General features: G+C 41.1%; 1 protein-coding gene across 2 annotated transcripts; it reads left to right on the top strand.

Moving 5' to 3' along the window:
- Nucleotides 1–320: 320 nt before the first annotated feature.
- LOC131551863 (E3 ubiquitin/ISG15 ligase TRIM25-like) lies at nucleotides 321–23,516 on the top strand. 2 transcript variants are annotated; one of them, XM_058795048.1, is made up of 8 exons: nucleotides 321–472; nucleotides 1,741–2,356; nucleotides 2,574–2,669; nucleotides 2,816–3,049; nucleotides 3,398–3,554; nucleotides 21,680–21,724; nucleotides 21,812–21,853; nucleotides 22,321–23,476. In XM_058795048.1, the coding sequence occupies exons 2-8, from the start codon at nucleotides 1,766–1,768 to the stop codon at nucleotides 22,887–22,889; spliced, it is 1,734 nt and encodes a 577-aa protein (XP_058651031.1). In that variant the 5' UTR covers nucleotides 321–472; nucleotides 1,741–1,765; the 3' UTR covers nucleotides 22,890–23,476. The 2 variants fall into 2 exon arrangements, with proteins under 2 accessions (XP_058651031.1, XP_058651033.1); XM_058795050.1 differs by lacking the exon at nucleotides 321–472 and having other exon boundaries at nucleotides 22,321–23,516.
- The last annotated feature ends 1,287 nt before the right edge of the window (nucleotides 23,517–24,803 follow it).

Genomic DNA, 24,803 nt, shown 5'->3' on the forward strand with positions numbered 1-24,803 from the left:
AAATTCTGAAATTTAACAATTAGCCTACTTAAACACTGTTACCAATCAAAAAAAATTCAACATCAACAAAAGCCATCTTTACACTGCAGAGGAACAGAAGCTGCATATGACATGGCATTTTTGTTCATTTACACAGTGTGTTCAATAATGCTCATGTAGGCTAAATGTATTATTTACACAGGAACGGACTTCAGAGGGCGCGCGCTGAAGAACTGCGGCGTTCTCCGCTTCTGATTGGACATGGCACTTATAAGCTCAACAGAAAAGGTCATTTTTGTTCATTTTGGTGGCATTTTTGCCCCTGCGACTTTGAATATGTTGAATAAAAAAATATAATATAAATCTATAATATTAGTATAATATAATAAAATTATATTATTAAAAAATTATTTGAGTGATCGATCCACCCCTCCCTTTTCTCAGAAAACAAAAGGGAGGCGATCTCTGTTATTTCAACTGCGTGCAAGAGATGGTGAGTGTGTGAAGTGGCAAGCTTGAGTGTGTTGTTGTTATGTAAATCTGAACCCTTTATTTGTTTGTTTGTTTGTTTTAGTTTTACAAACGTGCTAATTTTCTATATAATTTTCGCGGAAGTAGTGTACGTTAATAGCCTGTTGATGCTATTTGTGTTGGATAGGCCTACTGTTTACACCAACTGTAAATTGCAACAGATAGCATCTTGTTTTCACTAAATGCAAATCGTAATGCGATTCACGCAATGAATAAATAAGTAATATGCTATTTGTTGTAAGGGTACATTCTGAGCAATGGTTACATGTGAAAACAGCCTGTGCCAACATGGAATTACAGACTGACCATTTGAGCTTGTATTTAGTTTCTCACTGATCCAGGAAGTGGTCACTTAGAGATGTTTGCAGTTGTCCTTTTAAGATCATTTCTTTTTAATACATCTAGAACTCATCAGGTCTGTAAATCCTTGCTATTTTTATTTTGCATAGTCCGGGAAGGGATGCTAGAGATAATTTGCCCTTCCCTCAAATAATGTTGTGCTGCTAATAATTATAACAACAAAAATAGCATGTATAATATAGCTTTTAATAGCGACTTGCAAGGCACTGCAGATGTCGATGCATGTCGTCCACCAAGCAGCACTTTTATTGAGAGTATGGAATGTTCGGGTTTGCCCTAAAGGTGACCGTGACCAGGCAAACATGTCTGTGATAAGGCACATAAACATGTGGTGTAGTTCCCTCGTTCATTTTGTTAGAGCAGAGGTGCCCAAACCATTTACCACCAAGGGCCAAAATTCAAACTTGATTTGGGCCATGGGCCAAGAGTAAATGTTGCATTATATAGAACTATATACAGCAGGGGTGTCAAACTCAATTCCTGGAGGGCCACAGCCCTGCAGAGTTTAGCTCCAACCCTAATTAAACACACCTGATCCAGCTAATCACATCCTTCATGCTCAATTGAAAACTACATGGTTTGTGTGTTGGAGCAGGGTGGGACTAAACTCTGCAAGGCTGCGGCCCTCCAGGAACTGAGTTTGACACCCCTGATATACAGTGTTTTTTTTTTTTTTTTATAAAATATATTTTAAAAAATATATCTAAAATAAAATTCACATATACATTTCAATGCAAAATTCAACCAAAAAAATGTTAAAACAAATATAATTTAAAAATTAAGATATGAACGGTCAATGTTTAAACTACACTTCAAACTTTTGTTAAAGTCATTAATTGTACCTCTATATCGCTTACTGTTTTTCTACAGTGCTTCTGAAGGTTAAAGTACAAAAATGGCAGAATCTTCTGACGATCAAATTCCTTTTAACTGTCCGATCTGTCTTCATCTTCTGAAATGCCCAGTAACTACAACTTGTGGTCACAGTTTCTGTATGACCTGTCTTAATGGATTCTGGGATCGGGGTGATCAGAAGGGTGTTTACAGCTGCCCCCAGTGCAGGCAGACGTTCAGCCCAAGACCAGCACTCAGCAGAAACACTGTGCTGGCTGAAGTTGTAGAGAAAACGAAGAGAGAAGCACCAGAAGCAGGAACAGCCTCTCCTGTCCTGAGTTTTGCTGTTTCTGGAGATGTGGAGTGTGACATCTGCACTGAGACCAAACTAAAAGCTATCAAGTCCTGTCTGGCATGTTTGGCGTCTTACTGTGAATCTCACATTCAAACTCATTATACATCTCCTGCATTAAGGAGGCACAAACTGGTCAATGCCTCACCTCATCTACTGGACCAGATCTGCTCCCAACATGATAAACTACTGGAGCTGTACTGTTGCAAAGATCAGCAGCTGATATGTATGCAGTGCGCTTTAATCAACCACCAGAACCACAGCATGACTTCACCTGCAGCAGAAAGACAAAAAATACAGGTAAAGTGACAGATTTGTCTGTGTGATAATTTGTAGCAGTTAGAAGACTGACATAACTTAAACAAATGTACAAATATATTAATCAGAATGGGGAGTGTGTGTGCTTGCCTGTTTCAAAGACATAAAACATTGTTAGAAATAAGTTATTCTATTGTTAGTATTTTGCCTGTGTTTTGCAATGAAAAGTTAATGACCTTTTTAATTTAATTGTTCACAGGAACAATTGAAGTCAAATCAGGATGATCTGCAAGAGGACATGCTTCAGCGAGAGATCAAGGTGAAGGAACTAAGACAAGCCATGGACTCTTATAAGGTAAGTGCATTTTAGCATGTTATAGTTCATGTAATGAAGTATTTTTACCAGTATGTTGCTACATTAATACTTAGCTATGTCCAGGTGCAGTCAATGGGCTGCTTCTAACAATAGTTAGAAGTTCTATTATTTTATTCTTCTGACAGATCTCTGCAGAGGCAGCAGTGGAGCACAATGAGAAGATGTTTACTGAGCTGATCAGCTCCATGGAGAAGCGTCAAGCTAATATAACAAAGATGATCACAGCTCAGGAGAAAGCAGAAATAAACAGAGTTGAGAAACTTGTACTTACACTGGAGCAGGAGATCAATGACCTGAGAAAGAGACATGATGAACTGGGGCAGCTTTCACTGATAGAGGATAACATCAATTTCATTCAGGTAAAAAAAGTTACTTTGTAATCATCTGGTAGAGTTTGGTTTAATAGTGTCAATAGTGATGGGAGGTGGGGTACTAATGTCTTTTTTTATTTATTTTTTTTATTTTTATTTTTTTTTGTACATTTGGATCCGAACTGCGGTACATTTGCAGTATCAGTACACAACAATGTGAGATCACATGAACTGCCCACTAGACTGCCTTTCAAGCTGGCTAAACTATTCTCTAACCATCCAACCAATGAACCAAATAAGCTGTATTCATCAAACGCCAAATGAACTGTGGTTGGCACCAAGAGCTCTATTGCGAATACACCTTATTTTTGTCTTGCTTTTTTTTTCTGCATGTAGAAATTCTCATCTCTTTCCCGCTACCAATGTTCAAACTTGTGCACCATCTCCATCAGCCAACATCTGACATTTGTGGAAATAGAAAAAGTTGTCTGTGAGCTGAAAACCCAACTAGATGATCTCTGTGAACAAGACATATTGTGGATATCAGAGAAAGGTAAAATTACATATTTTTGACCACTAAAATGTTTTATAAATCTTAAGAGCTTTACTTTTTATCTTTTTTTTTTAAACACTTTTTGGAGTGAATGGTGCTTGCTCAACTTGCTGATCTTGCTCAACTCATGTAGAATTTGCCACCATATTGCTTGGGTGTTGGGGGTGATTGCCAGGGTGTTGCTATGGAGTTCCTAAGGTGTCCTATGTGGTATTTGGCATGTTGTTATGCGGTTGGTACACCATCCATGTCTCTACCTCAGAAAGCTTCACACTGTCAGGTCTCATTCATGTCTGTAGCACAAACAGTATTGGATCAGTTATGGGCTTAAAGGGATAGTTCACACAAAAATTGAATTTCTGTCATTAATTACTCGCCCTCATGTCATTCCAAACCCGTATGACCTTTGTTTATCTTCAGAACACAAATTAAGATGCATAGTAAGAAACGAAGTAAGGGCATCGTTAAAATGGTCCATGTGACAGCAGTGGTTCAACCGTAATTTTATGATGCTAGCAGAATATTTTTGTGTGGAAAAAACAAAAATAATTACTTTATTCAACAATTCTTCTCCCACGAGTTACTGTCTTCTGCCATTATGGAGAGTACCACGATGCATGCACATGCTTTCCTTTCCACGTAAACCGGGCACAGCGCATGTGTGTTCTACGTCAGCAGCACCTCACGCATGCATCATGATACTCTCCATAATGGCGCTAGGGTAAATCGGAGGAGAAGAATTGTTGAATAAAGTCATTATTTTTGTTTTCTCAGGGTTCCCATGGGTCCTTAAAAAGTCTTCCATTTACTTTATCAAATTTAAGGTCATAAAAAGTCTTAAATTGTACAAGAAAGTCTTAATTATGATTTCAAGAGGTCTTAAATTTGGGTACAGACCAGAATTGCGATACAGCTTAATGTGACGATTAAACTTCAAAAGGCTATAAATAAATATGAGCGCTGCATGATTCAAAGTCCAGTGCTGCCAAGTGGGTATAACTGCAGACCGGAGGTCTCCAAAATGGGGCGTGAACTCCAAAAGTGGGCAGAACCTCCGAAATGGGGCAGGGTCTCTTTGCACAAAGACTTTCACCATTGGCTCTGGCTTCAGCCAATTGTTATTGATTTACATTTCAAAATAACACTTTATAAATTAAACATTGTTTCTAGTATATCTAAAATAAAATATGCTTTATAAATCAATATTCTTGGTGAGAGCAGAGCCCAAAGCTCGTGGCCAGTGGTGTTCGGACCTGAGTTTGAACCTCTGCTTAATGATATAAACGAGAATCACCCACGAGCTCTCCCGCGAGCCGTCCCAGCGCAGCGCAGGGGAAGATTTTACTCTATCGCTTTGTTGTAATCAACGGAGGCGTCCTGGGGCTTTAAATTCGCAGGGTAGGATGGGGTAGAGACGTTGGGTGTAACTAAAAAGGTGCCATTGTCCGGTTGGGGAGTTACGGAACGGAACGGCCAGGCTCAACAATCTCATATCGCATAATCTTATTAATTGCTTATCTCCTGAACTGCAACTTTCTTTTCAGCGCCAATTTCACTGGTTAAGGTTAGGGTCAGGTGTGGGGTAGGTTTAGGGGTTAGCATTTTTTGTTGCATAGTGTAGTAAATTTAAATTAACACTGTGATTGACACAACCAATAAAATCTTTAGAATCCGCTGTGGGGCGGAGTTTGCGCTGAAGTTGACTGGAAGAAAAAATTGCGCATGCGTGTCATGTGCCTGTCTGTCAATGGGAGGAAGCCACGCCCTATTTTGGAGCTCCCACCCCGTTTTGGAGTTCCCGCCCCCATTTGGAGATCTCCAGGCTGCAGTTATAAGGTGTGTTTGACTTCATGCGGCACCATGAAAACCGATCGGCAGCTGACTTGAAGTGCATGCCGGTTAGAAAATTTGTCCGACTTCAACCGGCGCCGACGCCAGGTCACTGTCACGTATGGCATCAAAGTACCGCGAGAGCGTTTCGAGAGCAGCCGGCTGACTCAGCCAGCGCAGTTTCTCCAGAGCGACTGCGGGAGCGCTGATGACCACACAGCTGTTTCACGATTGGCCAAATTCACCACACAACAACAATGACGTGTGTTTCTAACATTCTTCCAATACAGCTCACAAATATTATTTTACTAGGAAAATATCACAATCGTGTGAAAAAATGGAAGCTAAGCCAAACTTTGAACATTTTATAAAAAGAGATTAAACAAATGGTACTACTACATTAGATAAAATTAAGAACAAAAAAGCAAGACCCATGAAGCTTTTTGTTACTTTAAATTGTTGTAATTTTACCCCTGGCATGAATTTTCACTTTACATATTCTCATGAATGTTTATTTGTTTTTGTACTTGTTGTGAGTTGTATATGCTTGTACAAACCTTTGTATAATTTTTGCATAATAATAAATAAAAAATAGGCCACTGCCCACAAATCTGTTTTTAGAACAGTAAAAGCTTTTTTTTTAACTGTATAGTCACGATGTTATAATGAGTCACATTTAATAATAAAAAAAAAAAACACTGATAAACGCTTATTGGTATTTAAATAGTATATGTTTGTTTAACTTTATTCTTGAACAGATGACCCTGTATTAAGCAGTATATAAAGTGTTTCTGTTGCTCATGAAAACATTTCTGAAAGGTCCGTGCATTTGACAAATATTGCATGTTATTCACTTCATCTGTGATAAGAGTATCCAAACACCGCGAGAGCATCACTACCTGGAGCAGAAAGAGTCCGACTTCACGTCTCTCCTTTCAATTCCGCCCCCGACTGCAATCGGCTATTCTCGCCGATAGGTCTGTGTGGCGCCGCGTGAAGTCAAACACACCTATCCCCTTCTCAGTGCTGCAGCTGCTTTGTGTTCCGCCGTTACCGGAGAAACAGTTCTGAAAGCGCCTCCTGCTGGCAGAGACTGAATGTGCATGTTGAAAAAAACTTGGCCCTTTTAGATTTGCGCACACTTCATTTACTGCTTGTTTTCCAAAAAAATAAATAAAAATAACACTAGCTTTTCTAATCTTTTTGTATTCTATCGGTTTTCTTTTATTATAAAATTAACAAAAGCAAAAAAGGCCTCTAACACCAGCTTGCTCTATTCTATGTTTTCTTTTATTATATAATTTAAAAAACTCTTTCTATGTGTACTGCATTAGGCTAAATGAGACTTGTTATAGCACTTGCATATCGTTGCTCTTTTGTTGATTTTGATTGCTTCCATTGTCCTCATTTATAAGTCGCTTTGGATGAAAGCACCTGCTAAATGACTAAATATTAGTGGCTCATACTATTTTATAGCACTTGCTATTCAATTCTGTATATTATTATTTTTAAGGAATTATGTTATTTAATTGTATACACTTATTGTCCTAACCCTAAACAAACACGTTGGTAACCCTCTTGAAATATTTAACCTAATTTATTTCAATATATTCTGGTTTAAAATTCAGTTTTCTTGGAAAGACTTGTTTCTATGTGAGACTTCAGTTAATTAGCCGCAGTGTTTCACGTCTGATGTGCTGTTTGTTTGCATCTGTTTGTTTGATGTTTGAATCAGGTCTCCTCTGTTTGAATAGATGGTGCTGTCCCAAAAAATAGGGTCCTATGCAGTCCTAGAACTGCAGCCTCCAGTATTGCAGGAACATTTGGTTGTTTTTGTTCAGACCTATGCAAAACTCAACCCATGTTTTTACCCTGCAAACACGCAGAGCTGTAAATGTGAACTGGTGGATCGATAAGGATTTAATTCATTACAAAACTCTAAACGGTAAAATGTTTGTATGTTATTTAATTAATATAATAATGTTTTGATAATTGTTTAAATTAATATAATACTTTTGACTCATCCATTTTCTTAAAAAATGGTTTAAAGGCTGAAATGTGACGTATCATTTTATAAAACTTTTTGTTTTTGTGAAAACTTCTATCTGAACTAGGGATGTCAATTTTGGATCAGTTCTATGATCGATCATCGTTTAAATTAACAATCGATTAATCATTAACCTTAATGCTGTGAAATGCATCTATAGTAGTGGCATATATTCACCGGCATGACAAGATGTGAAAATGCCACTCAAAACGCAGGCTTTCTCCAAATTAAAGGGGTTTTAGTCTATATAAAAGGCTAGTAGCAGGACTGTAAAATGATGTGATTATGATCATTTGATAAAATGAAAAGAGCGCGCCATAGTACGGATCATTTTACTTTTTTGGCCGTTTCAGATCCCGTCACGGAGACCGCTGAACGCGCCTCTTTAAATGGTTTCATTGTACTCGTTGTAACTTAAAACACAATCGCAATGTTTGCAATTGACATTTAAAATCAAATGATCCCACACGTAACTGTGGCTCATGGGCCTGCGCCGCAAAACACACTGTTACCCATTTGAAACATTTTAATGTGAATATTATGACACAAGTGGAGGTACAAACCTTTGTTTATAAGAGAAATAATGGGTTGGCAGGCAAATGTTACATTGTGACTGCGTTTGCATTCATGCTGTTCAATACCTGTACATTGGGCTGTCCCACGCATCCCAAAATTAAACTGCTTAATCGACCATCGATGGCGTTAATCGATTGCATCTCTTATCAACAATTAATTGATCATCGATTAATCGTTGACATCCCTAATCTGAACTGTAAATCATGCTTTTACAGTCATTTTACAGTTTACCATAGACATTGCCCTACCCTGCTCATATGGTATTAATTTTATTTGTGCAGGTCTTAAAAAAGGTCTTAAAGTCTTAAATTTGAGCTTAAAAATCCTGCAGCAACCCTGTTTCTTTGTGCACAAAAAGTAATCTCGTGGCTTAATAAAATTACGGTTGAACCATTGATGTCACATGGACTATTTTAATGATGTCCTTACTACGTTTCTTTGCCTTGACCATGGTAGTACCCTAGCTGTCTATGCATGCCCATTCAAAGTAGATTTTTGAGCTAAGTGGATTTTGAATGCAGCTTTCAAAAGACAAAAAATAGCTGATTAATATTTGATACGATCACACCGGCATGATTAGATCGTTCAGTACGTTGAGCACATCACCAGCTGCCAAATTGAAATCTGCGTTTGCTAGCTGGCGCTGAGCCAGATACAGATAAGTTTTTACAGCACTGCGCATTATAACCAATCACACACGATTCTGTTGAGCTTATGAATGCAATGACCAATCAGAGGCGTTCAGATGAGTCATCGCTAAAATGCCGGTGTTTTCTTCACTCGCTCGCTGACTGAATACCTCTTTCTGGCGAATTCTCTCATTAGAAACCACAAAGTGCAGATGTGTGTACGAATTTGTAAGTAAGATACTCATTTCACAGTGTAAACTGCTTCAGTGATTTTAATGGGAGTTTCTGAGAGTGCTTGAACTCTAGACTGAAGTCAGAGAATTTATTTATTTATTTATTTTTTGATAATGTTCTTTGCTCTCTGTCTGTACAATGTAAGTTAAGCTAAAATCATAACACTTTCAATGTTTTTATTAAATTCACATTAAATACAAAGTCAGTTGTACTAAAAATATTTTATTGCATGACATATCAACCCGCTCGTCGCCGTCGAAGAGCCCCCGGCAGAGGACGAGTCTCCCCTGCGGCCATCCGGCACTTTCTAAAAGAGCAAATTAGAGCAAATTTCCAGTGCGCGTTGTTGCAAATGTCACGCCGCGAGTGTGCATTTGCACGGGCCCAGCGACTGGGCCAACCCAGAGGCTGCTCTAGCTGACGGCTCATGTTCTCATTGCGAGAATGAGTTTGTCCAGTTTTCGCTCGCATATCGCCGCCTTCACCGAAGGCGGTACTTCCGGCTCTGCTTTCCCGTTTCCTTCCTTTCCTAAAGAAACAGTGGAGCAGCAGCTCTCTCTCAACGGTTGCGAGTGGTGTCATGTCGGCCCAGCGCCATCGTGCCCCCCTCTCCTCCTCGTCACGCCAGTGTGTTTCGCACGAGAGGATCAACGCCCCTCCTCTGCAGCGAGCGGCTTGGTTTCCTTTGGTGCCTCCGAGGAAAAGATTGTCGTTGACGGCATCAGATGCTGTAGAATGGTGCGCTTCCAGTGAGGAGCCCGAAGCCCTCCCTTCACAACCATTGCGGCTGAAACCGGACAGTGAGCTGATCCATGTTCTCTCCAAGGCGGTGGAGGATCTGGGTCTCGAGTAGTCGGCTCCGGATGAGCCCGTCCATCCATGGCCTTTTAGATGAGTGCTTCCTGCTGGGACGCCGTCAACCACCTTCCCGCCAGCAGCCCACCCCGTACTTGCCTGCAGTTCACGAGGAACTGACCAAGACCTGGCGCGCCGCCTATTCGGCCCGAGTTAGCCCCTCCTCTTCAGCAGCTCTCACCACCGTTGATGGCACTGCTCACTTGTGTCCACCGTCCGCCCTGGGATTAAAGGCCCATGCAGCGCATCCCTCGAAGCCCTGTAGGACCACTTCGGCTCTGGTCAACAGGGCGTTTGCAGTGGCCAGTCAGGCCGGATCGACGCTGCATACAATGGCAGTTCTACAAGTGTTTCAGACCAAACTTCTCCATGATATGGACGAGTCTGGCCAACATCAGGATGCTTTCAAAAAGCTGCACACAGTGACTGATTTAGCTCTGTGTACTATGAAAGCCACAGCTCAGGCTATCGGCAAGACCATGGCCAGCCTGGTGGTGTTGGAGCTCCACCTTTGGCTGAACCTCACTAAAATAAGGGATGGCGAGAGAATAGCCGTCCATGATTCTCCGGTCTTGCCAAAGGGCCTTTTTGGCCCTGCTGTGGACGGGTTTGCACAGCGCTTCTCAGAGGCTCAGAAGATGTCGCAAGTGCTGTGTCACTTCCTCCCTAAGCGCTCTGGTGCTGCGGCTGCTAGTCGACAGAAAGCCCCATCCACTCAACCTGCAAAGCCCACGCCGCCTCAGAAGTCTGAGCCTTGGCTTCAGCAGTGCCCCCAGGTGGCAAAGTGTTTTTCTTATCCAAAGCGCCAAGACCCACACCCTCAACTCGTGCTGGACCCTGAGCCCCAGAGGCCGTCCTGACCCATCAGAAAGGAAGAGGAAAGGGTCAGTTCTCGCCTCGGCCAGAACTCCCTCAAAAACAGCTCGCTTTCACCCTCCATCCCTCTGAACACCTCTGAGCGATGGAGTTTTGGTTCCCACGGATCATGCCTCCAAAATACTCTCCAGCCTTTGTTGAAGAGTTCACAGAACTGTTATCAATGATTTCCTCAGAGTTTGACTGTTTTACTATTGCAGGGGATTTTAATATTCACATAGATGATGCAGAAATCAAAACTGCAAAAGAAATTATTACTGTTTTAAACACTTTTGATCTGATCCAGCATGTGCATGTACTCACACACAATCGTGGACACACTCTAGATTTACTCGTCAGTAAAGGTCTAAACATTTCATCCATTGTTGTTAAGGATGTAGCACTATCTGATCACTTCTGTATTTTCTTTGAGATATTGATCTCTGTTACCACTGAATCTAGATCTGTCTCTGTCAGAAAGAGATGCATTAATGAGAACACTAGTGCGCTATTTATGAAGGCTATATCTTTAACACCAAGCATTTCTGCAGACTCTGTTGATCTTCTCCTGGATTCTTTTAACTCAAAAGTTAAGAATGTTATTGATATTGCTCCGACAAGGGTCTGCAAGAAGAATGGCAGACAAAAATCACCATGGAGAAAATCAACAGCAGTTCAGAGTATGAAAAGACAATGCAGAAAAGCTGAGCGGATGTGGCAGAAGACAAAACTTGAAATTCACTATAGCATCTATAAAGACAGCCTTCATGCTTTCAATGTGGAACTAGCCACAGCTAGACAGACCTTCTTCTCAAACCTTATAAACAGTAACTTAAACAACTCTCGCACTCTTTTTGCTACTGTGGAGAGACTGACAAACCCCCCAAGTCAGATTCCCAGTGAAATGCTCTCCGACAGTAAATGCAATGAGTTTGCGTCCTCCTTTTCTGAGAAGATCAATAATATCAGAAAGGAGATTGGCATATCTACTTTTGCAGAGGTCACACAGATTCGACCGCAATTTCAAAAAGAAGTGACTATGTCTGTTTTTGAAGCAATTGATTGCAAAATTTTGAAAGAAATAGTATAGCACCTTAAATCATCAACATGTTATCTTGACACACTTCCCACATCTTTTTTCAAAAGTGTGCTTAACTGTTTAGAAGCAGATCTCTTAGAAGTGGTGAACGCTTCACTTCTTTCTGGGATTTTTCCAAACTCCCTGAAAACTGCAGTTGTTAAGCCCCTTCTGAAAAAGCGCAATCTTGATAACACAATGTTGAACAACTATAGACCAATATCAAATCTTCCGTTCATAGGTAAGATTATTGAAAAGGTAGTTTTTAATCAGCTGAACAACTACTTAAACTTAAATGGATACCTGGACAATTTTCAATCTGGTTTCCGAGCACATCATAGCACAGAGACAGCATTCATTAAGATAATAAATAATATTCGCTTCAATTCTGATTCAGGCAAAATATCAGTTCTGGTACTACTAGATCTTAGTGCTGCGTTTGATACGGTTGATCATAACATACTTCTAGAGAGACTGGAAAACTGGATCGGGCTTTCTGGGATGGTACTCAAATGGTTCAGGTCATACTTAGAAGGAGAGGTTATTATGTGAGTTATAGGAGAGCATAAGTCTAAGTGGACGTCCATGACATGCGGAGTCCCACAAGGCTCAATTCTTGCACCGCTCTTGTTTAGCCTGTATATGCTCCCACTAAGTCAAATAATGAGAAAGAACCAAATTGCCTATCACAGCTATGCTGATGATACGCAAATTTACCTAGCCTTATCTCCAAATGACTACAGCCCCATTGACTCCCTCTGCCAATGCATTGATGAAATGAACTGTTGGATGTCCCAGAACTTTCTTCAGTTAAATAAGGAGAAAACTGAAGTCATTGCATTTGGAAACAAAGATGAAGTTATCAAGGTGAATGCATACCTTGACTCTAGGGGTCAATCAACTAAAAACCAAGTCAAAAATCTTGGGGTGTTTCTGGAGACAGACCTTAGTTTTAGTAGTCATGTCAAAGCAGTAACTAAATCAGCATACTGTCATCTCAAAAACATTGCAAGAATTAGATGTTTTGTTTCAAGTCAAGACTTGGAGAAACTGGTTCATGCCTTGATCACCAGCAGGGTGGATTATTGTAATGGTCTCCTCACCGGCCTTCCAAAGAAGACCATTACACAGCTGCAGCTCATCCAGAACGCTGCTGCCAGGATTCTGACTAGAACCAGAAAATTTGAGCATATTACACCAGTCCTCAGGTCCTTACACTGGCTTCCAGTTACATTTAGGATTGATTTTAAAGTACTTTTACTCGTTTATAAATCTCTAAATGGCCTTGGACCTAAATACATTGGAGATATGCTCAATGAATATAAACCTAACAGACCACTCAGATCATTAGGATCGAGTCAGTTAGAAATACCAAGGGTTCACACAAAACAAGGGGAGTCTGCTTTCAGCTATTATGCCGCCCGCAGTTGGAACCAGCTTCCAGAAGAGATCAGATGTGCTAAAACATTAGCCACTTTTAAATCCAGACTCAAAACTCATCTGTTTAGCTGTGCATTTGTTGAATGAGCACTGTGCTACGTCCGAACTGCTTGCACTATGTATAATCACTTTCTATTCTTAAATGTTTTAAATTCTTTTAAAATCAATTTTTAAATCACTTTGTTTTTATTGTTGTGATTTTTATTATTTTTAATTTCTTATTATTTTTAATGACTACTTCACTTCCTTTTATGTAAAGCACTTTGAATTACCATTGTGTATGAAATGTGCTATATAAATAAACTTACCTTGCCTTGCCTAATTTCATCAATGCATTGGCAGAGGGAGTCAATGGGGCTATAGTCATTTGGAGATAAGGCTAGGTAAATCTGGCTATCATCAGCATAGCTGTGATAGCCAATTTGGTTCTTTCTCATTGTTTGACTTGGTGGGAGCATATACAGGCTAAACAAGAGCGGTGCAAGAATTGAGCCTTGTGGGACTCCGCATGTCATGGATGTCCACTTATGCCGAGTTCACACTGCACGATTTTAGCCCGATTTTTCACTCGCCGACAGGTTTTGATAAATCGCCGACAAATGCCCGACATCGGAGGCAAATCGGAGCTCGTTCACGCGAGTGACAATTGCGCAGTGTGAATTATCAACGACGCGATCTGAGAGAATCGCCGACGCCCGCGAAATATTTGGCATGCTAAATATCTGGAGCTGTCGGCGATTCACAATCACGCTGTGTGCAATGATTTCTGACTGAAAACTACATCACGATGACCTTCAGCCAATGAGAGACAAAGATACAGGGCAGAGGGAAGTTCAGTGAGGAGTTATAGACCATATCAGTATTTTAATATGTACAATTATATCATACAGAAACGAGCACAAATGCTTGACCAGCCGCAACATCAGCATAACAGTTACTGCAAATTATTATTTACCACTCTTTGCAGAACACAATCCCTGCATCTCCCTCCTGCATAATCTTAATACTTCCAGTACAGTCTCGCTCGAGAACAACGGTCTGACACACGCAGGTTCTCACGTTATTTCCTTATCACTTCTCGCGTGTGTTTTGTTGTGAAACGTAGTTTGCGGATCAGACAGAGTTGTCGGCAATTCTTCCTATTGTGAAATCGTGCAATGTGAAAGCCCCTGTCGCCGATCCATTGTGCAATGTGAACACAGCAGTGACTGAATGCTACCCCAGATAGTCACGCAGTGTGAAAACAACAGCGATCCGACGAGTTTGAAAATCGTGCAGTGTGAACTCTGCATTAGACTTATGCTCTCCTATACTCGCAATAACCTCTTCCTTCTAAGTACGACCTGAACCATTTGAGGCTGTCTTTATAGATGCTATAGTGAATTTCAAGTTTTGTCTTCCGCCACATCCGCTCAGCTTTTCTGCATTGTCTTTTCATACTCTGAACTGCTGTTGATTTTGTCCATGGTGGTTTTTTTTTTTTTTTTGTCTGCCATTCTTCTTGCAGACCCTTGCCGGAGCAATATCATCAATAACATTCTTAACTTTTGAGTTAAATGAATCCAGGAGAAGATCAACAGAGTCTGCAGAAATGCTTGGTTTTAAAGATACAGTGGGGAAAAAAAGTATTTGCAGTAGTCAGCCACCAATTGTGCAAATTCTCCCACTTAAAAGGGAGAGAGGCCTGTAATTTTCATCATACGTATGATGAGACAAAATGAGGGGGAAAAAATCCAGAAAATCACATTGTAGGATTTTTAAAGAATTTATTTGCAAATTATGGTGGAAAATAAGTATTTGGTCAATAACAAAATTTCATCTCAATACTTTATATACCCTTTGTTGGCAATGACAGAGGTCAAACGTTTTCTGTAAGTCTTCACAAGGCTTTCACACACTGTTGCTGGTATTTTGGCCCATTCCTTCATGCAGATCTCCTCTAGAGCAGTAATGTTTTGGGGCTGTCGCTGGGCGATACGGAGTTTCAACTCCCTCCAAAGATTTTCGATGGGGTTGAGATCTGGAGACTGGCTAGGCCACTCCAGGACCTTGAAATGCTTCTTACGAAGCCACTCCTTCGTTGCCCGGGCGGTGTGTTTGGGATCATTGTCATGCTGAAAGACCCAGCCACGTTTAATCTTCAATGCCCTTGCTGATGGAAGGAGGTTTTCACTCAAAATCTCACGATACATGGCCCCATTCATTCTTTTGTTTACACGGATCAGTCGTCCTGGTCCCTTTGCAGAAAAACAGCCCCAAAGCATGATGTTTCCACCCCCATGCTTCACAGTAGGTATGGTGTTCTTTGGATGCAACTCAGCATTCTTTCTCCTCCAAACACGACAAGTTGAGTTTTTACCAAAAAGTTCTATTTTGGTTTCATCTGACCATATGACATTCTCCCAATCCTCTTCTGGATCATCCAAATGCTCTCTAGCAAACAGATGGGCCCGGACATGTACTGGCTTAAGCAGGGGGACACGTCTGGCACTGCAGGATTTGAGTCCCTGGTGGCGCAGTGTGTTACTGATAGTAGCCTTTGTTACTTTGGTCCCAGCTCTCTGCAGGTCATTCACTAGGTCTCCCCGTGTGGTTCTGGGATTTTTTGCTCACAGTTCTTGTGATCGTTTTGACCCCACGGGGTGAGATCTTGTGTGGAGCCCCAGATCGAGGGAGATTATCAGTGGTCTTGTATGTCTTCCATTTTCTAATAATTGCTCCCACAGTTGATTTCTTCACACCAAGCTGCTTACCTATTGCAGATTCAGTCTTCCCAGCCTGGTGCAGGTCTACAATTTTGTTTTTTGGTGTCCTTTGACAGCTCTTTGGTCTTGGCCATGGTGGAGTTTGGAGTTGGACTGTTTGAGGTTGTGGACAGGTGTCTTTTATACTGATAACGAGTTCAAACAGATGCCATTAATACAGGTAACGAGTGGCGGACAGAGGAGCCTCTTAAAGAAGTTGTTACAGGTCTGTGAGAGCCAGAAATCTTGCTTGTTTGTAGGTGACCAAATGCTTATTTTACCGAGTAATTTACCAATTAATTCTTTAAAAATCCTACAATGTGATTTTATGGATTTTTTTTTTCCCCTAATTTTGTCTCTCATTAGTTGAGGTATACCTATGATGAAAATTACAGGCCTCTCTCATCTTTTTAAGTGGGAGAACTTGCACAATTGGTGGCTGACTAAATACTTTTTTGCCCCACTGTATAGCCTTCATAAATGGCGCACTAGTGTTCTCGTTAATGCATCTCTTTCTGACAGAGACAGATCTAGATTCAGTGGTAACAGAGATCAATATATCAAAGAAAATACAGAAGTGATCAGAGAGTGCTACATCTTTAATAACAATGGATGAAATGTTTAGACCTCCACTGATGAGTAAATCTAGAGTGTGTCCACGATTGTGTGTGGGTCCATGCACATGCTGGATCAGGTCAAAAGTGTTCAAAACGGTTATAATTTCTTTTGCAGTTTTGTTTTCTGCATTATCTATGTGAATATTAAAATCCCCTGCAATAGTAAAACAGTCAAACTCTGAGGAAATCATTGATAACAGTTCTGTGAACTCTTCAATAAAGGCTGGAGAGTATTTTGGAGGCCTGTAAATAATGATAAACAGAATGCGTGGAGCACCTTTTAGCACAATACCTAGGTATTCAAAAGACAAATACTGACCAAATGACACTTGCTTGCATTGATAAACCTCTTTAAATAGAGTAGCTACCTCTCCTAACAGTCCTGCAGACACTTGTGAAATTAAAGTTAGGAGGGGCTGTTTCATTTAGGACTGTTGCACTGCAGCTGTCTTCAAGCCATGTTTCACTTAGAAACATAAAATCCAGGTTGTTTGTGGTTATTAAATCATTGATCAGAAGTTATTTATTTTTAGTGAGCGAATGTTTAAAGGGATAGTTACCCAAAAATGAAAATTTGATGTTTATCTGCTTACCCCCAGGGCATCCAAGATGTAGGTGACTTTGTTTCTTCAGTAGAACACAAACGAAGATTTTTAACTCAAACCGTTGTAGTCTGTCAGTCATATAATGCCAGTCAATGGGCACACAATCTTTGAGAGAGAAAAAAAACATGCACAGACCAATTCAAATTAAACCTTGCAGCTCGTGACGATACATTGATATCCTAAGACACGAAACAATCTGTTTGTGCGAGAAACTGAACAGTATTTATAATTTTTTTTTTTACCTCTGATAAACCTCAATGTCCGACTGTCACAACATCCGGCATGTGACGCGTCAACCTGCTCTGGCACATATATATAAAATATATATAAAATCTGTTTTGTTTTCATTGTGTGTACACAAATAAAAGCAGACCTTTATACAGTGATTATTAATAAGACAATAAGTATTTAAAGTTGATTCTGCTGGTATAAGGAAACAGTTGAAGTGATCGCGCCGGAGTGCGCGCGCACACACACACACACATCAGTTCCAGCATTGTTAACTTGACCGCGCAGTTGGTACTTTATCAAAATAAAATACAGTGAGCCAAACATCAGTGCGCGCCTCTGTGTCACCGCTGGAACGCGACTGAAGTACAAAGCCTATAATTTACATAATAAATAATAGTTTAGCATTCAGATTCGTTACATCGCAAATATGGAAATATTATGGAATATTTGGATTTGTGCCGAATGAGAGAGATGGGATACACGAGCACAAAGCCCCATTTCGCAAACAGTTGAGTGCAGTTAAAGTATACTCCCTTGTCAGTCTATGTGAGAGACGCGTTCAGAATCAGCACATGGTCACTGTCTAGGGGGCTTTGTTTTCAAGTGCGCAACTCGTGGTATTCGCTGTTCTTCTGCTGGCGGTTATAAAACGGCGTTGCATTAATGCGGGCGCCCCCTTCTGGATTGGGGGTGATTTGCCTGTATTCGTCGTAAGGCCTCATGCACCGAACCGAGACACTCGTACCGTGACGGTTCGGTACGAATACATGTACCGTGCCACCCCTACTATGTATATATACATCTATGTTCCAGAGCCATTGACGTGTCACGCGCTGGATGTTGTGGATGAGCTCAGGAGAGTTGGATATTGCCTGTATCAGAGGTAAAAAATGATATAAATGCTGTTCAGTTTCTCGCACAAATAAAAGTTTCGTGTCATAGGACATCAATGTATCGTCACGAGCTGCAAGGTTTATTTTGAATTTGTCTGTGCACGTTTTTTTTTTTTTCTCTCAAAGATTGTGTGCCCATTGACTGGCATTATATGACTGACAGACTACAAAGGTTTGAGTTAAAAATCTTTGTTTGTGTTCTACTGAAGAAACAAAGTCACCTACATCTTGGATGCCCTGGGGGAAAGCAGATAAACATCAAATTTTCATTTTTGGGTGAACGATCCCTTTAAAAATGCTAACTTCATGGAATTACATTTTGTCTCTACAGCAATCTTAGATTGACACATTATAGGCCGCAGATTAGATGGGTCAGCCGTATGGCTTGAGAAGGCCTTAGATTTTCTATCACGTGATAAAACAGAAATATAGAAGGCTACAGGCACACTGGGTTCCCGTTCTGTGAACATTTGTGAATGTTGCTGCTAATGTAGCGGGGACCCGACACACATCACTGAGAGCTGTTATCAGTTGTTTTTGGTTCACCTACAGCCAATGGAGGAGGGTTTGGGACCTGGCGTTGTGGCAGCGGTCGAAGAGCTCTCACAGGAGGAGGAGGGAGAGCTGGGCCTGCAGTCTTTGGTGGTTGTGGGGCCTGCCATTTTTTTTAGTTGATATCTGGGGGCTTGCAGCGAAAGAGTGGGAGAGTTTGGTCCCAGCATACACCAGTTCCTCCATTTTCTGTGAGAAGCTTAGAAGTGGAGATTCTGGAGAGAGGGATAGTGTGTCTGGTGAGATGGGCTCTGGCTCTGGTGTTTCCGGTGGCTGTGATATGTTGTCCTGGCTGTTTTCCAGATAGTTGTCCTTGGGTGCTGAGTCTTGGAGCTGTTGTAGTACATCACAGTCTGTCTGTGATGAGGTCTTTGGGCAGGGCTCAGCCGGGATAGTTTCCATGAGGAAAGCTTGTTTTGGCTGCGTGGTATTATCAGTGTCCTTGTGGGATGTCAACCACAAGTCCTGTGGTCACTCATACTCTGTCCAGGTGTGTGTGCCATTTAGGCAGAGTGGATTGGCACACACCACTGAAGGATGACGGAGGGAGAAATAGATATTGTCCTTTAGGACTCTTGCACCAAGTTTGTTTGGGTGGAAGCCATCTAGTTTAAACCGTTGTCTATGGTCCCAGAAAATATTGAAGTTGTCGATGAAGTTGACTCCTTTTGTACTGCAGGTTCTTTGTAGCCATGTATTCAGCCCAAGCAGCCGTGAAAACATGTTAGTTCCCCTTGCTGGGAGTGGTCCACTGATGAACGACCGAACTTCAAGTCTTTTGAAGTGTTTCAAAGAGTTCACTGAAATCCTTCTTAAGCAGTTCTGACTGCTCTTTCCGAATATCATTATTCCCCACATGGATGATGATGATTCGATTTGCAGTCTTGTGCTTCATCAGAATGTTCCGAAGTTCCTTCTGAAGAGTCATTTGTTCCCCAGACAGCGAGTGGTCATTCTGGGGACGATTTTGGACTCTGCCCAGATGCGGGCTTGGGTCACGCCGGAACAGTCCCTGACCATCCAGCGACTGGCGGCGTCCCTAAAACCGGGAACTTCTTGCTTCACATACGGCCTCTCCAATTTTGGCTCAAAGCCAGAGTCCGTCCCATGCTTGGCGCCTGGGCCGCTTTTATATGAAGGTAAACCATCGCTGTATCGAAGCTGTGGCCCTTTGGACAACTTCACGCCTGTTTCAGTCAGGCGTATGGTTGGGACTGACCTCCAAGAGGAAGGTGGTTACAACAGATGCTTCCAACTCCGTTTGGGGAGCTCTGTTGGAAGGCAATCCGGCGTCCGGCTCCTGGTCAGAGGCAATGTGGCTTTTCTTTTGCTTTGGAGGGCCGCTTTAAGGGGCTGCCGGTTACCAAGCAAAGACTGTCCCGCTGGATAATTGACGCTATAGCCTTGGCTCATGCCTCAGAAGGTTTGCAATGCCCCATAGGTGTGAGGGCCCACTCCACTAGAGGAATGGTCTCCTCTTGAGCTTGGTCCAGAGGAATCTCTATTGGTGAGAGATGTGCGGCCACCGGCTGGTCGTCGCCGTCCACATTTTACAGATTTTACAGCCTAGATGTCCCTGCTTTCCAGGCATGGATTTTATCAGCTTAAACTGCTTATGTCTCCCTACGGTGGAAATAGCTATGTCCAAAGGTCCTCAGCTATGCTTGGGACTCAGTTGGCTCATGTTCTCTAGGGACCCTTAACTTAAGTGCTCCAGAACTGGGCTCGCAGAGCGGCTTAGTCTGCTTCTGCTCATAGCACGGCGTGACTGGATACGTTCCCCATACACAACGTGAAGTGAACGTTCGAAAGGGAACGCTCTGGTTCCCGACGTAACCTCGGTTCCCTGAGATAAGGGACCGAGTGTTGTCACTTGCCGTGCTATAAGTTGCACGCGAAACTATGACTGTCACTTCAGTCGAATGATTCTGATGAAATGGCGCTGCGAGCAGACTTATGCTGCGTTCAAGTCCTCCTGAGACGTTCGTACTTACGAGTTGACAAGTCGTTATCATGACGTCAGGTGTGTTCAAGTCACTTTGGTCAGAAAAAGATGGCGATTCAACTTTTCTACATAAAATTCTATGATTTTTTTTTTTTAAACTCTACATCTACAAAATATTGAATGAAGAATGTGCATTAGTGTGTTTTTTTTTTTTTTTTCGTTTTATTTAATTTATGAAGGTGATTTATAAACTGAATAATTATATATTCTATTATAATTATACAATAATATAATATTGTGAATATGTAACTTATATAGTTTTATTGTACATTACAAAAAAATAATAATTTTATTCATTTCAACAACTTTACCAATGCTGCATATCTTTAGTCTTTGGCTGCGTCCATTGCATCCGACTCGTTTTTTTCACTGACATGCCCCCAACTCAGGGCTTAAAGAAAATTTCGAGTTTCCTACTCGTAATAACGACTTTGTGGTGGCGTTCATGTGCGCTCAACTCGTAAATACGACGTATCCGACATGACTTGAACGCACCATTCTATACACGTCCGCTCCACCCTTTCTGGCGGGCTAAAGCTCCATTGGTTTGTGCAGCTACACAAACGTGAACAAATCAGGCTTCAGTAACAGAGTAAACAGGAGTTTACCCCATACACAACGCTCGTTCCCTTATCTCAGGGAACCGAGGTTACGTCAGCAACTGGAGCGTTTTAGCAACTTTCTTCTGATTGACGTTTTACTGGTTTACCCCTGCTGAGAGCTTTTTAGAATGTTTTAGTTTAAGAAAAAATGTGATTTCAAGCTGTTTCTCTTTTTCAATTATTTGAAAAAGAAAAAATGAATTTCAATTCTGGATTCAGTTTTTTTTTCTATGTCTAACGAAAAATATAGCACAAACTGAAGATGCAGATTATATTGTCATAACATTGTCAGGATTGTCATAATAATGTTATACAATTTTTACATTCAATAGTTCCTGCTGTCCATATAATGGTGAACAATGAAAAAGTCCCAAAATGTAAGTCAAACATGCTTTTTTTTATAACCAGAAACACTTACAGTAGATAAACACACATACTTTATTTTTTGTATTTTTTTTTTTCAGATTTGCCATCCCATCCCAAGACCAGAGAAGAGTTCCTTATATGTGAGAGGCTTTTATAAAACAATAATGCATATAAATGTAGATTTGAAAGGGGTTAAACAATGGCGACTGAAAAGGGACATGTTCGGTTCTCATTGTTTTGACAAATTCAGCATAATGCATATATTAGAATTTTCTTAACATTTATCTGAGACAACTCAACATAACACTGTGTTGCATTCATATTCTGATTTGTTTACTTAAAACATTTATTCAAAAACAGATTGATTCATGAATGAAAAAAGTCTTAACTTTATAATCATCCTTAATAATATATTAATGACTAGCATAGCTGAAATGAAATTTGATGAGATAAATGCTAAATATCAATTGTTGAATATGAGTTTGGTCATCCAATATCACAACACACCAAATTAAGTCAATCGAACAATGCACCTTCCCGATCACTGTATAAAACAATGTTAAATTGGTGGTATGAATGTTTAATTCCATTTTCTTTTTATCAACAGATTCTTGTGATCTGAATCTAAATTGCTCATCAGCCTGCAGTCAACTCAATGTAAACAACAAGTCTGTGTCAAGAAATAATTCTGAACAATTCAGTAACTATATGGGCTCACCATTTTCTTTAGGCCAAACATATGTAAGTACGTTCCAGGAACGTACATACCAGGTGTTGTGTAATGAGAGTCTATCTGGACGCTGTTATTTTGAAGTTCAGTGGGGAGGAACAGGTTGCAGTATTGCATTCTCTTATGATCAGATTAGTCAAGGAGGTGGAACTTTTATCTTTGGCTCTAACAATAGATCTTGGAAATGTGACTTTCCAACAGCTAATCTTAATGTATGGCACGAAAACCAACAGACTAACATTTGTGTGATCTCTAAAATTGGAGTGTTTCTTGATCAAGAAGCAGGAACGGTTTCCTTTTACAATGTCTCTGACAAACTGACCCTCCTGCACAGAATCCAGACCACATTTAGTCAGCCCCTCTACCCTGGGTTTTCATTTCAGAATTGGGGAAATTACTCCTCAGTGGCAATTTGTGATCTGTCATCTCCAAAGAAAAATGAGTAAATCTAATTAAAAGTGCTAGGGTTTTTTGCCCATATACTTCAGTCACTGGGCTGTCTTAATGAAAGAGGTATATGTATATATATATATATATTATATAGAACTGAATTGAATATATATATTTCTTTTAATTTGTGGAATAACAGCCACTTTCTGTTATTTGGTGTGATTGCATGTCAAAAGATGGGTTGGTTTATCGGGTGTTATACTGTGGTTTTCTTTTTTTTCTTTTTTTTTTGGATTGACCAATTCCCATTAAAAATAGTGGATTAAGGTTGAACTTCTATGCATTATGCACAATGAATTACATTTTTTTGTACAAACTGAGGAATTCTCTGTATACCAACAGCAGAACAGATCCATGAAATAAATGAAAAAAAAGTCTTGCTTGCGTTTGTTTTGAATGCTTTTGCCTGTTTTTTTGTTGTTTTTTTTTTTGCACTTTTGCATACGTTTGTTGCATTGGAATTTTTAGGTATGTTATGTACAGTAATTATCTGCATTTTTGTTTAATTGTATATGATTTGATTTGGATGCACCGTATTTTACATATAAACGTGCTGTATGTCTGTTAGCTATGCTTAGACTTTCTTTTGAGTCTGTGTAGGTTTAAAAAATAAAGTTAGGTTGTAGGTAGAAAAATAAAAATACAATAAAACGTCTTGGGTTACGCATGTAACCATGGTTCCCTGAGAGGGAACGAGAGGCTGCGCCCCCTAGGGGGCATTATGGGGAATGCAGCCTGCATAACCAGTGTCTGAAGCACGTGTGAAACAACGGCAATCTATTGGCCCACAACGTCATAGTGCTGGTGCCCGGAAGTATAAAAGGGCACCTGCTGAATACGTCATCCACTTAGCTGTCTGAAGGAGACGTAGACAGGCAGGCCGAAGGTATGGTAAGGGGGCGCAGCGTCTCATTCCCTCTCGGGAAACCATGGTTACATGCGTAACCTGAGACGTTCCACTTCTAGGGAACTCCATGCTGCGCCCCCTAGGGGGCACTATGGGGAACAAAATCCAACCACGCCGCGCCTGCATGCCTGTCAACCTGATGAGAGAGCACCAAGGAAGTGACATACATACACCTAAGCCTACTCTTAGAAAGCTATGCCATGCCACTGACACCACGGGCCGCTCACGCAACTTAGCAGAAACAGGGTAACCTGAATAGATCAAGGGGAACATCTCACCCAAGTTAAGAGCACAGCTATCCTCAGATTGCTATGCTATGTGAGCAGAACTAGCCTGGATGCACAAAACCACTGAAGAGGCTAACTAGAAAGCCTCTAGAAGAGCTCAAGAGATTGCTACTTAAATCCCAGGTAAAGAGAGTAGCTGCTGAGCTAGAACACAGCTACCCTCAGATAGTTATGTCCCTAAGGACCAGAATAACATAGCCGAGATAGCCTTCCTACAGAGCTGCCCAGACCACAGAGAGTGGGCTGTCTACTTACGACCCAAAGACGGGAGACAGCACTGTCTAGGTAAGGGCTCAAGAGGCCGCTACTTAAAACCCTAAGCAGGGGAGCAATCACTGAGCTAGCACATAGCTATGCTCAGATAGCTAGGCTCTAGGAAAGGGGACCACTCCATAAGAGGGCTCACCACAACTGCAGTAGAACACAGCTAGCTTCAGATAGCTGTATTCAGGTACGCCCGTCCTGCTATAACAATGGCTGGAATATAACCACCCTCAGATGGCTATACTAAGGAGGACCCCAATCCTTGTCAGTCCTAGCGTAGATAGCCTTCCTGCAAAGCTGCCCAGACCACATAGAGTGGGCTATCTACTTACAACCCTAGCAGGACAGATAGCACTGTCAAGGCAAGGGCTCAAGGAGACCGCTACTTAAAGACCCTAAGAAGGGGAGCAGTCACTGAGCTAGCACATAGATATCCTCAGATAGCTGTTTTG

Source organism: Onychostoma macrolepis, chromosome 13 (assembly GCF_012432095.1).
Source record: "Onychostoma macrolepis isolate SWU-2019 chromosome 13, ASM1243209v1, whole genome shotgun sequence".
NCBI classification, from domain to species: domain Eukaryota; kingdom Metazoa; phylum Chordata; class Actinopteri; order Cypriniformes; family Cyprinidae; genus Onychostoma; species Onychostoma macrolepis.

What these genes read in the sequence shown, in the direction of transcription:
- LOC131551863 (XM_058795048.1), top strand. Translation starts at nt 1,766, where the DNA reads ATGGCAGAATCTTCTGACGATCAAATTCCTTTTAACTGTCCGATCTGT. An exon ending in CAGAAAGACAAAAAATACAG is followed by an intron (nt 2,357 to 2,573) that starts GTAAAGTGACAG and finishes AATTGTTCACAG; the next exon opens with GAACAATTGAAGTCAAATCA. An exon ending in CAGAGAAGAGTTCCTTATAT is followed by an intron (nt 21,854 to 22,320) that starts GTGAGAGGCTTT and finishes TTTTATCAACAG; the next exon opens with ATTCTTGTGATCTGAATCTA.